Source organism: Aquila chrysaetos, unplaced genomic scaffold (assembly GCF_900496995.4).
Source record: "Aquila chrysaetos chrysaetos unplaced genomic scaffold, bAquChr1.4, whole genome shotgun sequence".
In the NCBI taxonomy this organism is placed as follows: domain Eukaryota; kingdom Metazoa; phylum Chordata; class Aves; order Accipitriformes; family Accipitridae; genus Aquila; species Aquila chrysaetos.
This window is the reverse complement of record NW_024470381.1, coordinates 839,456-851,245: the sequence shown is the minus strand read 5'-3', so window position 1 is coordinate 851,245 and position 11,790 is coordinate 839,456. Positions and strand designations below refer to the sequence as shown.

General features: G+C 54.7%; 2 protein-coding genes across 6 annotated transcripts in view; both read right to left on the bottom strand.

The window, feature by feature from the left end:
- Positions 1–11,790, bottom strand: part of RELB (RELB proto-oncogene, NF-kB subunit) — a 33,279-nt gene that overhangs the window by 4,854 nt on the left and 16,635 nt on the right. The gene's annotated exons all lie outside the window — the stretch shown is intronic.
- Positions 13–11,347, bottom strand: LOC115337724. 5 transcript variants are annotated; one of them, XR_003922231.2, is made up of 5 exons: positions 10,611–11,347; positions 8,454–9,221; positions 2,409–2,506; positions 1,419–1,464; positions 13–785 (listed from the first exon to the last, which is right to left on the bottom strand). XR_003922231.2 is itself a non-coding variant. In XM_030006145.2 (5 exons), exons 1-5 carry the CDS (start codon positions 10,816–10,818, stop codon positions 424–426), a joined length of 837 nt encoding a protein of 278 aa, XP_029862005.1. In that variant the 5' UTR covers positions 10,819–11,347; the 3' UTR covers positions 13–423. The 5 variants fall into 5 exon arrangements, 2 of the variants coding, with proteins under 2 accessions (XP_029862005.1, XP_029862006.1); XR_003922232.2 differs by lacking the exons at positions 8,454–9,221; positions 10,611–11,347 and adding exons at positions 3,246–3,545; positions 3,697–3,840; XM_030006145.2 differs by lacking the exon at positions 8,454–9,221 and adding an exon at positions 3,849–3,971.

Here is an 11,790-nt window from a genome sequence, read left to right as displayed (position 1 = left end):
GGCTGAGCCTGGGCTGTGCCGGTGTTATATCACATATAACGGCATAAAGCAACTGGCAGCCAGGCTTCTGCATCGCTTGGGGTCTTCTGAGAAACTCCCATTTCTAGGGGAAGGGGGGACACGGGCTCTGGTTGCCCAGCCAGCTGACGACTGCAGGATTTGTAAGAAGTCAAGAAAAAAAACCTGTTTGGCAAAGCTGAGTCCAAATGATGGCGATGGGGCCTGTAAAAGATTTATTTTGGGGGGGTATTTGGGCAAGCTTGCGTTGTTACTCCTCCAGCAGCACGTCTGTCCTCTTCCAGGCAAATCAGTTCAGGACACGGACACCCCAGCTCCCCGTGCAGCGAGGTTATTTCCTCATGGTTCCCCAGCCTTCAGATTTCCCCCCCACAACACTGAATAAGTGACAACAGGCACCAAGTGCTACAGATTAAACCCTAAGGCTGCAGCCCCTACAGATGGCTTCTGTCCCCCGAGCCAAGCTGGATCTTGCTGGAGCAAACTCCATCCACTCACGCACCGCACCCGATGAGTTTCGTTGGGAAACCGGGACAGCCTGGGCAGGACCTCAGCAAGAGGCAGATGCTGCCAGGACGACCCAGGGTTGAGAGGAACACCACCAACACCATCGCTCCATGAAGGAAGAACGCTCTGGCCAACATTGACCATTCCATCTTTTCCCCGGCTGCGTTGCGGAAGCATCCCTGCTACGTGGCTGCTCTTGTTGCCGGTCTCCCAGGTTGGTTTTGGAAGGCATCCCCCAGCGCAGAGGGGGAGAAGAGACTCTTTAGGAAGGGAAGGAGACCAGAAGGCGGCAAGAGGCAGCAAGCTGCTGTGAGAAGAACCCCCCCCCCCCCCCCCCGCCCTGTAAAATATTTGCCTAGTAGAGACCTTGCAGGGAAGCGAAGGCGACCTTCTTCCTCTCCTTTCTGGAGCTATGGGAGATGCTCCACAAAAGCCATCATTCATGAAGATGTTTGCAGTAAGAAGAATTAACTGGAACGCCTTTCTAATTTTCCCATCACGCAAGGAGTTTTGAGACATCTGTCGGAAAAATATTCTGGCAAACCTGCTTTGGCTCAGCCCTAACTCATGCCCCAAATGAGCCGTTTTGGGAGGCAGGGGGGGTATGAGGACGGTGCTCGGAGGTGGTGAGGGACAGTCCGCTGCTCGAGGGGCTGCTGAAGCTATTCTGCTGCTTTTTTGGTGCTCCTCGACCAGAATGTTAATACTCCTCGTACAGAAACACCTCCGGTACTTACTTTTCTGCTCGTGCTGGGATTAAGGCTCTCTCCTGCTCTGGCCTGCAAGAGCCCCAGGTGGGACCATGACTGCAGCAAGAGCCGTACTAATGGAGTGAAACACCAGGATTGTCCAGAAGAGAAATAAAATCCCCTGGTGATGGAAAAGGGGCGTACCTTTCAGATCTAAGCAGTCTATCCTGGGAGCCAGATCTTTAAATTCCTGCAAAAGAAAAAGCAGCATTTCATACTCAGGAGGAGGAGGAGGAAAGCGAGGGGGGGGGAAGGGGAGGGGAATTAACGTGCTAGAATAACGAGGTAACGTGACAAATTGGGCAAATCCTCCCCCAAATGAAGAGAGGGTATGGGAACTCTCAGCCTGACGTTCACTCAAAATCAAAGCTGCCACCTACAGCGCTTTGCAGGCTGGATCCATGCGAGTCATGGGGAAAACTGGTGACCCTCCCCAGGACAAGGTCTTGGAGCTCTACGAGGAAGGGCGGCTGATGAAGATGAGGGTCTGTCTCCGCACACGGAGGCACCAAAGCTGCCCGGGGAAGGCACAAGCAGGTGAAAAAGCAAAAATCTTCCCTCCCAGGTCAAGGGAAGAGCTTTAAACATCACGCTCCAGCGTGCTGCTCTCAGGCCTGAGGATTTAAATGGGACTTTTATTCACCCCATGTGAGCAGGGAAAACCACAGCCCTCGTCGTGGTCTCCCTGTGGGCTTCCCTCCCTGACCGCATGTGCAGATTTCCATTTAAAACAACATCCAAGGTATAAACCGCTTTGCAAACAAGCCCGTTCAAGTCTCATCCCCTGGCTTGAAGGTGGGATGGGAAGCGGGGGGCAGCGGGGAGGTCAGAGCCCACCTCTGGCAAGGCTGGAGCTAGCCCCTACACAGCAGCCCGAGGAGACGGATGCAGCTTCAGCAAGGAAAAACAGGGTCTCGCAGCACGTTAAATTACACATAATATTTTGCTAGCAAACTCCTTTGCTTTTGCACTCAGCAGCAAGTTTCATCTGTCCAGAAACCTGCTTGTGCTATTAAAACAGGAGTCTTCGTTCCTGCCTGACATGCCAGCGGCTGTAAAAATCTATGGCGAGTCGTGGAATAAAGGGTTGTATTTGATCATTTGGTGCTGGGACAACACCTGCATCAGCTCTACCTGTATCTGTTTCAGTAGTTTGGGTATTTGCTTGCAGTTCAGCTTCTGGCAGGCTTGCTTGTAGGCAGTCATGATTTCATCAACAGTCACGTTCTGGGCTGAAAAGGTACAGGGTAAGAATTAAAAGTTACAGTTGTATTTGCAGGAACCGACATATCTGTGTTCCCCCATTGGACGCCACTATCCACCAGGATTTACACCCGGCAGAAGAACCTGGCAAGGAGATTACAAGGATTAAGGATGTTCAAAGGCAATGGAACAAAGCAAAACCTGAGCAGGGCTTGCTCGAATACATCTACGGGAGCAAGCCCTCTCTTGCTTGGGCAGAAAAAGGGGCCAGAGAAGCGCAGCCAGCACCTCCGGCCTCCTCTAGCTGCGCTTTGGCACGAGAGCCACTCTTTCGGGAGCAGAAAAGCTTTTAAAAAGTCACGGGATGACAAACCCTGACCCCCCCCCCAGCAGGTTGCTGCGGTGGTTAATAAATAGCACCATCAAATACATTCCTATTGCTTTTAGTTTCGCTCAACTTTGTTTTTTCGCTCAATCACTTTGCGATCGCCGTGCGGGCACAGAGCTGGACAAGGTGCATCCACCCCCATGTATAACCCCAGATTTTCCCTAATCGGCTTTTGGAGACAGCCAGAGCAGCGTGCGAAGGACTCGGTGGGGGGGGGGTGGATCAGCCCGAGTCAACAAGACATCAGCTAAAAGCTCCCAGAGTTGTCACCTTCTGCTAAATACATCCTCAAAATTTGGCTCCTCATTTGGAAGCCGCGGGAGGGGACGCTTTGCTGCCGTCACCGCTGCCAAGCTCGGCTCCAAGCGGCATTTACTCACCGCTTCTGCCTTCCCTGAATCACGGGTAATGTTGCTGCTCCAGATGCCAGGGAAGGCGACGCGGGCGGCCGCGGAATCATTAGCCACGTGAGGTGATGCCCACCTCCGCTTTTGGCATGATTTCAGTTCAGCGATCGGCCCGAACAAACACTAAAGCCATCCCCGGTCAGAAGACGATCTGGTGAAACCAGATTCCCCAGGAACTTCATCTGGCAGAGCACAAAGCAACCCCCTCCCGGCTCCCATCCCCGAGGATTACGACATCCAGAGAGCTCGATAGAAACCTAAATGCTCTACCAGCTGCAAAACAAACAAACAAACAAAGGGCTATTTTAATCTTTTCCCTGTTCAATACAAACCCATCAGGCATCTCTGCAGTGGGACGGGGTCCCAGCGACACGTGGCTGAGGTAACACCGTGCCCCGGCTCAGCTGCACCACCCAAAACCCACCTTTTTGGCAGTTTTTAGCTCTACGACACTTCCCAGGCCACCGTGGTGAGGTTTGCGGGGACAGCTAACACCCAGCCGAGCAAAGCAGCAAAGGTTTAAATACACCCCAAGCGAGCGCTTAACTAGGCGAGACCTAAGAACGGCTTTCACGCCCCAAAAGACAGAAAACGTTTGCTCCTCCGAAGTGACATGGGGACATGTCGGGTTGCCGATTCCCCGGGAGCTGAAGAAGGCACCGCGGAGGAAAATCCACTGAGGGCGAGTGAGCCCCACGACTAAAAAAAGAGAAATATTCAGGTTAGCGAGGGGATGAGTGGCGCACTGCAACGTTTCTGATCCCATCTGCCACAGGAATGCTTTCCTCAAAAAAAAAAAAAAAAATCAAGCGTGATTTTGGGAAAGCGAGGAGAGTAAAGGACAGTCGCCACTATCCTAATGTGGACAAGCATCCCGGGAACGCAAGGACACAGGGCAATCCAAGCGTCTGCAAACCCGGCTCCAAAATGTCCTGGCTGAAGGATTTGTCCCCAAATCAGAACTCAAGCACGCTTTGCTAATCTAGTTTTTATTAGTTCCCGGCTTTGGTCTGCCCTCTCCTGGGTGGAAGTCCTAAATTTCAACAACCCTCATTGCTGGAGAACGGAGATTTGCTTCTGCTTCCCTCTGCGTACGTCTTGGCACATCTCTGTTCCCACCTCACGGCGCTTGCCAAGCCTCGGTGGAAATCCTGTGGGAAGAAGTTAACAGGTCTCGTGGTCCTCTTGAGCTGCTTCCAACGTCCTTCTTCACACGGAGATGCGCGCCAAGAAGCTCGCCGTCCCCTGTGCCGAGAGCCACATTGGCGCCGTGGTCCACAAGGATCGGAGCAACTCCCTATTCCCAAAGAACATCCCGGGATGGTTTCATCCACGCGGTTAAACACTCACGAACCGATCCAGATAGCCTGCGGGAATCTTTCACCTGCTACTCCCAGGTCTCCTCCGGGCTTCACCGCTAGTGCCGAGTCCGTTCCCACCTCCCGGGGAAGCACCCGGAGCTCCCGCATCTGCCGGGAGCTAGAAAACACCCAGAGTTTACCCCCCTGGAGTTGCAACCACTCACGTAACTGTACAGGCAAGACCAAGAATGCCGGCGAGCCCAGCGCCCACTCCGTACATCCGTGTAACTGGCAATCCCTGCAGCATTTCTGGTGTGAGATCACCCAGGTGGTCCATAACCCTTCTGCAGCGGCTCCGGATCATCTTGGTGGGGCTGCTGGTAGGAGCAGTTGGGATTTGATCTTGGTTTTGCTCTTGCAAAGCTTTTAAGGAGGTTAAACACCAACACCGAGCAGTGGTTCTTCTTCCTGCGAGGCTCGGGCTTTGCTCCAAGGCCACCTCACTCTTCTGAAACTCAGATCCATGAAAAACGTTCTTACTTTTGCCCAAACGATGCATCCTTAGGATCAGCACCAAGACCCTCTGAGAGAATTTCCTTGCTAGATATCAGGGGTTTTAATTAAAAAGGATCTTCACGCTGGTTTTTAGAGCGTGCCATCCCTGCTTGTTTCTCTTCTCCCCCTTCGCAAAGGGCCGCTCTCCCACCTGTTTGTGGTAACGAAGCCTGCAAGTCAATATTAACATTTCCTGTTTGAGCTCCGTCTTGCAGCTCACCAGCAAATATTTGCCATGTCTGTAATATCCACCTTCAAAAAACCCTTGAAATTTCTGGGAAAAGCCTTTTTTTTTTGACAGAGCAGGGCGGTTAGACGAGGGCTGAAGCTGATCCCGTAGCACGTGTTTTTCAGCAGCTCCAGAGCTGGCAGAAGGGCTTTACGCTGCTGACGCCGTCCGTAAAACAAAGCAGAGCTGTTCTGCAAACAAGTTTGATAAAATACATATTTACTTGTGGTTGGGCGGGTGACTTGAGGGAGCAAAGTGCAGCTGACTCCTGGCTTGGGTGGAATTACCCGCAGCTTCAAAGATTTGGTTTTAGAAAGAGCAGGCTGGAGATGGCGCAGGTTTCCATTTGGAGCATCCCCGACCACGTCTTGGATCTCTCCTTCCTTAAAGTCTGCCCCCAAAATAATCCCATTAAAGGACAAAACGAGATAGAAACCAGAACTCATCTCACAGTGCTTCAGGTCCCCCCAGAACAACAGCAGCTGCACAAGACTTCAACACGTTTCCCTAATGGAGAACTAAGATTTATTACCCAAATGATGACCAGCTTTGACCCCGCTCACGTCCCGACCCCCTCTGCCATTTTAAAACCCTACGCTAATATCCCCAATCAGAGTTAACTACCTTATTGATTAATCTCTTTATTATTGCTCGGCGGATTAAGAACCAAAGAGCAATAACAAGGGTATTTCCCAACCTCCTGTGTAACTTGATGTGCTTCATCCACTAATTTTCTACTAATTTTCACCCACAGCTCCTGGCAGAGCAGCTGCCAGCTTCACCGGGACCTGCTCTAGCAACGGCACGGGCACTGGAAAACACAAACCACGGCTGCTCAGCCAACGAGGCACCAGCAGAAAGCCTGGAAAATTCAGAAAAAAAAAACCCAGAAAGGGTCATGGATAAAGTTTAAAATGCAAATAACGCTTCTTCCTGCGAAAGACAACATTTCAGTGCCCCCTAACCACTCTGCCCATGGTGGGTTTTGCTTCACCCGCTCCTCCGTACCACGTCCAAGCCCAGAACGACATGACACCAAAGCAAACAGGTCATTATTTATTAACAGGCGGCATTAGCCGCCGGCTACAGCCAGCTCGTCTTCTCAGCCTCTGTGCCACGGAAGAGAAAAGCTGATTTTTCACAGGTTCACGCTGCACTTTGCTTAGTTTTGCTCCCTGTGCTCACTTCGAGCCTGTGTCCCAGGAGGCAGAGCGTAAGGAAAAGGAGGCGAAAGCTGATGTAGGCAGCAGGGACGTCCCTGTCCCAGAGCTGCTCAAGGAGTATGTCTCAAAATCTGACCAGGCCAGGAAAAGGCAGTGACTTTAATTCGATCTAAATCAAACTATTTGCCTTCATCCCCAAGGTCACCAAATGAGATCTCTTAACTCTTTGCCTCCACTCGGGAGCATCCTGCTGCCGCTTCTCCCAGGCAAGGCTTCACATCCCGTCTTCCCACGCAAGGGGAACAGCAGCTGCAAGAAAATTATTTTCTTCTCTAGGGAAGCATAAAAAAATCCCAAACCCAGCAGAGGAGTTGGCTGGCAATCAAATGGCTCCTTTGCTCTCGGTCTGGTGGCACCCAATGCAGGGAGAGGAAGGCAGTGCCAGTCACCCTGACACCCGGATTTGCCCTTCCTCCAGCGAAGGGCACCGGATCCCGCATTTCGGGGGAATGGCACCTGCCAGCCGGGTGGGTAACGGAGCTTCTCCACCTGACGGTCACGGGCAGAGGCATGAGCCGGCTCTCCCCGGGGTCTCTCCTGTATTGGCAGACACCCCAACGCCTGCAGCAACCCAGGCTTCCTTGCTGCCATGATGCTCAGCATCGATGCTGGTCCAAACTGAACACACCAAGACCTTGAACACTCGGGACAGCAGGACTTCACCCACATGATGCCTCTAGGTTTGTTTGTTTTGTTTTTTTTTTTAACCCAGGTTTCCACACCCACTCCTTCGTGACGCTGCTGCGATTTCCCAGCTGTATCCCAGGGAATCAGATGAAGACGTCTTTCCCCTCCCATGCTTTCCATCGGAGATAGCAGAAGATGCGTCTCGACGGCAGGGGAAGCCTCTGGCTCCTCTCCCCAAGCGTGGGGGTCCTGAGCTTTCTAACAAAGTGGTTGGTGAAGGCGTAGGAAGGGGGGAAAGGAAACAAAGGAGCACTTTTCCCCCCTCATCTTACGCTCTGGCTCATTTCCCAACGAATAACGTGGCACCCACAAACCAAGCGCCCATGGGGCACCGGCGCGGCAGGGAAACCTGGCAAGCTGAGGGAGACAGATGGCAGCAGCATCTGGCCCTAAAACCTCCCCTCTCCAGGTATATCCGGCACCTATCCCATCCTAGCCAACCCCTTGGATCTGCACGGGCTTAAATCAAGACAGGGTTTGTTGGAAAACAAGCTGGGAAAAAACAGGATGAGCTTTCAGGTCTTCTGGGTTCAACCTGGCACAGCATCTCCATCGGTGGAGGTACGGGGCCAGCAGAGACCCACCAGCCACCGAAGGGAAGGAGCAAAGAGGAAGGTCAGAGCGGAAAGCGTCGTAATTTAACCTGACACGGATGCGGGCGAGGTGGCAGAGAGGCCGGTACTGCAGCCTGGCAATAAAGAATTAAAGGCAGAAATAATTAATGCTAATCGGCAAGGTTTCACAGAAAGGAGGGCTGACGAACGGAACCTGACACGGGTCTGTAGGGAGGCTGTTTATCTAGGAGCTCAGGTAGCTCTGCCGGATCAGGATGCTTTAAAGGTGCAACAGTCCCAAAGGGAAAAAAAAAAAAAAAAAGGTAAAAAAAGAGAAATATTAAAAAAAAAAAAAAAAAGCAACGGTACTTGATTCAGTAAGAAACGTGATGGTATAAAGCTACCGACTGCCTCTTGGCGTACAAGCAGGGTGTTTCTGCGAGAGGCGAGGGAACTGCTGACATTGGGATATCGCCGGTTTTAAAAATAACCGAGCATCTGCCTCATGGGGTGACAAACTGGGAGCAGACGGACCCACTGCCTGTTAAACGACGCTAACGATGCTCTAAACACACCTCCTCCTTCGCCTTGTGTAGCGCAAAGCTTTGCAATAAACAATACACCTTCTTTACCTTCCTCTTTCAAGCCCTCGAGCACTTCGGGGTGGCAAGCGCACCGGAGAGGAGGATCCAAACTGACACACGAGCGTTGTCATCGAGCCCCATGCTGCCTGGCAAAACCAGCCCTGCTGGTACCGGCTGGGAAGGAGACCTCGGATTCAAGTAGCCAGAAGGAAGTTAAACAAGCAGAGGCACGTCCACCGGAGTAATTTTAGCCAATGAATGATGAATGAGAGATAAATAAAGCCCCAAATAAAAACAGTTATTATCCACACGTGAGAGGAAGAATAAAAGTGGTGTCACAGGCAATGCGTTCCTGAAGTCAAGAGAAAGGCAGGTCCTGAATGCCAGCTCTGCCCTGAATGACGCTAGCTTCCACAGAGCCGCGATGATCAGCAGTGTATGGGATTCCTCTAATTAGAGAGGGAAAATTTGCTTTCAGGCCCTTCACGCCGGGCGCCTTCAGGGGCTGAAGTTTGAGGTTAAATAGTTTGAAAGAAAAGGTCCCCAACACCCAAAGGGCACAACACCTTCGGGGAAAGCCTCTAGCTCCGAGCCAGCGTGCCCGGAGCCTCGGGAAAGGCAAGCTTGGCTGAGGAATCTGTCCCTCCCGGGCTCCCTCTGGGGAGGGCGGCTCGTTTGAGAGCGCTGAACCACATTTGGTTTTCTGGAGCAGCAGAGAAGGGCTTGGGGGACGAGCCCCGGGTTTGCTTTGCCAGGCAAACGTCACGTCTTCATCCAGAGCAGGATCAGAGCGGCAGAAATTTCGTATTAACGCAGCTGGCAGGACATATAAACAACAAGAACACGTTAGCGAGCGGTTTTTCTCTATTGCTGGAGATATTTCACGGAAGCATCCAGCTACCGGTCATCACCTTGGGATGAGCCAGCTAACACCGAGCAACGAAACCATAATTAATTGGTGCTACATAACGAGATCTAGTGCCTTTTAGGCCACGTCTGACGTCTGCGCGGTGAAACTGGAACAGGTCTCGTCACCCAAAGAGGTGTGCGACTGGGAAAAAACTCAGAAAAAAACCCAATTTCTGGCTTGCAACACAGTAAAAATAAAGGGCTGTTTTGTTCCCAAAAAGGAGGTGCAGCTGCCGGTTACCGATGATTTTTGGTGACGGGTGCTGCAGTGGTTCAGTTTGGGATAGAGAAACGCAGCTTGCGGTGCAGCGGCCTGCAAAGAGCTTTTGAGATAGCCGTACTTGTACCGCAGCGCAATGTCCTTTACTGTATCTCCAGCCGGTTTCCGTGTTTCGGTACAGTATAAAGAATGTCCCGAAATTGGCAGCCAGCCATGTCACACAATTATCGGGAGCCCTAGAAGCATCCCGCTTCAAACCCCCTCACCCAGCCTGGCAGAGGGGCCGCGAGCGGAGCGCCCAATGGGTTTGGCACCCACTGGCAGCAGATCCAGGAATGCCAGGAGAACGGGCACTGGCATTTCGCTGGAGGCTGCGTTCTGGCTGTGCCTCTTATCCGGGGACGTTTCCTGGGAACACAACGGCCCTCCGCTTGCCGTGCCGAGCTCCCTGCATTGCCGGAGGGGCTGGGGTGGACATCAGCATCCGGAAACATTACCAAAACCTCCGGGACCTTGGAGGGACAGAGCTCCAGCTTGTTTCCTTTCTCCTCCCTTGGGCAGCCAAAGCTTTGGTAACACTTTGGGGAAGAGCTACTGGTTTCTCCACGCTGCTGCCACAGGACCATCGCCCTCCTCGATGGTGGTGGGTGCCACAGACCCCTGCCGGAGAGCCGGGCGCACCAAGCAGGGCTCTCCCACCGCACCAGCAGAACCCAACCATCACCGCCGTTCCTGCCGTGCCGGCTCAGGGCAACAAAACCGGGAGCTTCCCTCTGAGCCGAAGCCTTCAACAGCCACGAGGATGAGGGCTACTGCACCAATTCGCCTCCGTGGCTTTATTGGGCCCACGGTTTTGGTGTGAACCGCCCAGCTGGCAGTTTTGGGGGTTCCCAAAGGCCATGTTTGTGCACCCAACCCTGGGTGGCTTCAGCTGGGGGGGTGGTGGTGTCTCTCCCCTAGGCCCGCAGCAGGGACCTCTGCTCCGGTCTCTTCAGCACTGGCCCAGTCCCAACCCTGGACCCCCCCCCCCCTTGAGGAGCCAAGCCCGGTATCCAGCGCCCCCCCCCCCCCATTACCGTGTCTCCAGGGGTCCTTGGGCTCCACTGCCCCAGAGACGATATCCTCGTCGGAGGGAAACGTTACCCGCTTAGCACCGGGCCGCAACCGCCCGTCTTCGTTTCCCTGAGCCGCCCCAGAGGGGGAAACCTCAACGGGCAGCGGGGTTTCGTTACCGGGTTCGGGGGGGACGGTCACCGGTCCACTACCCTGTCCCGGGACCTCCATGGCGGAGTTCTCCCTCCTCACCGCAGCCCCAGGGGCATCGCCCGGAGCTGAGGGGCCGCTACGCGGCGGGGAGGGAGGGGGAGAACGGGAACAGCCACCGCGGACCGGAGCCGCCCGCCAGCACCGCAGCGGCCTGCGCCTCCGCCGCCGCACTTTCGCCACGGCGGCGGGGAAGGGAGGAAGGAGAAGCGGGGAAGGGAAATGGAGGTGGAAGAGGAAGGGGTGGGGGGAACGGGGAGGGGATAAGGCCCCGCCGCTGGGTTCAGGCCCGTTCCGGCTCCGGGAGCAGCGCGGGCGGCGGTGGCGAATCTGCGGAAGCGAATCGCGAGGGGCCGGCGGCAGGAGCAGCGTTGAATTCGCCGCCGCACTTTCGCCACGCTGGGGGCGGGAGGGGAGAGGAAGAGGAGGTAGGAGAGGGAAGGAAGATGCGCGGGGACGACCCGAAACCCGGGGGTGTGGGGAGGTGCGAGGTGTCGTGTCCCGGTAACGCGAATCTGCGGCGGCAACAAAGCAGCCCACGCAAGTTGTGGCGCACTTCCGGTGGCGGCGCGCATGCGCGAAGCGACACCACTCCCACCCCCCGCGCGTCTCCCGCCCCGAGCGTCCGGTGCCCCGTACATGGGGGGGGGGCGGGGCTCCGTGAGGAGCTTTGGGGGTCCAGGGGAGGCTGGGGGGGGGCCCCACGAGTGGCACTAGGGCCCTATGGGGGGGCAGGGAGCTGGCGGGGGGCACACGGGGAGGAGGGACTATGGGGGGGGGTGTCTTTTGGAGGCCCTGGGGGCACAGAGGGGTGCGGGGGGGATGTTTGGGGACCAGGAAGCCTCATGGGAGGGGGGGTCTTGGGGAGGGGGCTTAGGGGTTTTTTGGGGGGGGGGCAGGAGAAGCAAGGGGGGGTTTAGGGGGGCTGTGGGGTGGGGGTGTCACAGGGGTGCAGCTCCCGGAGGGGACACACACACATGGGACACAGGTGGG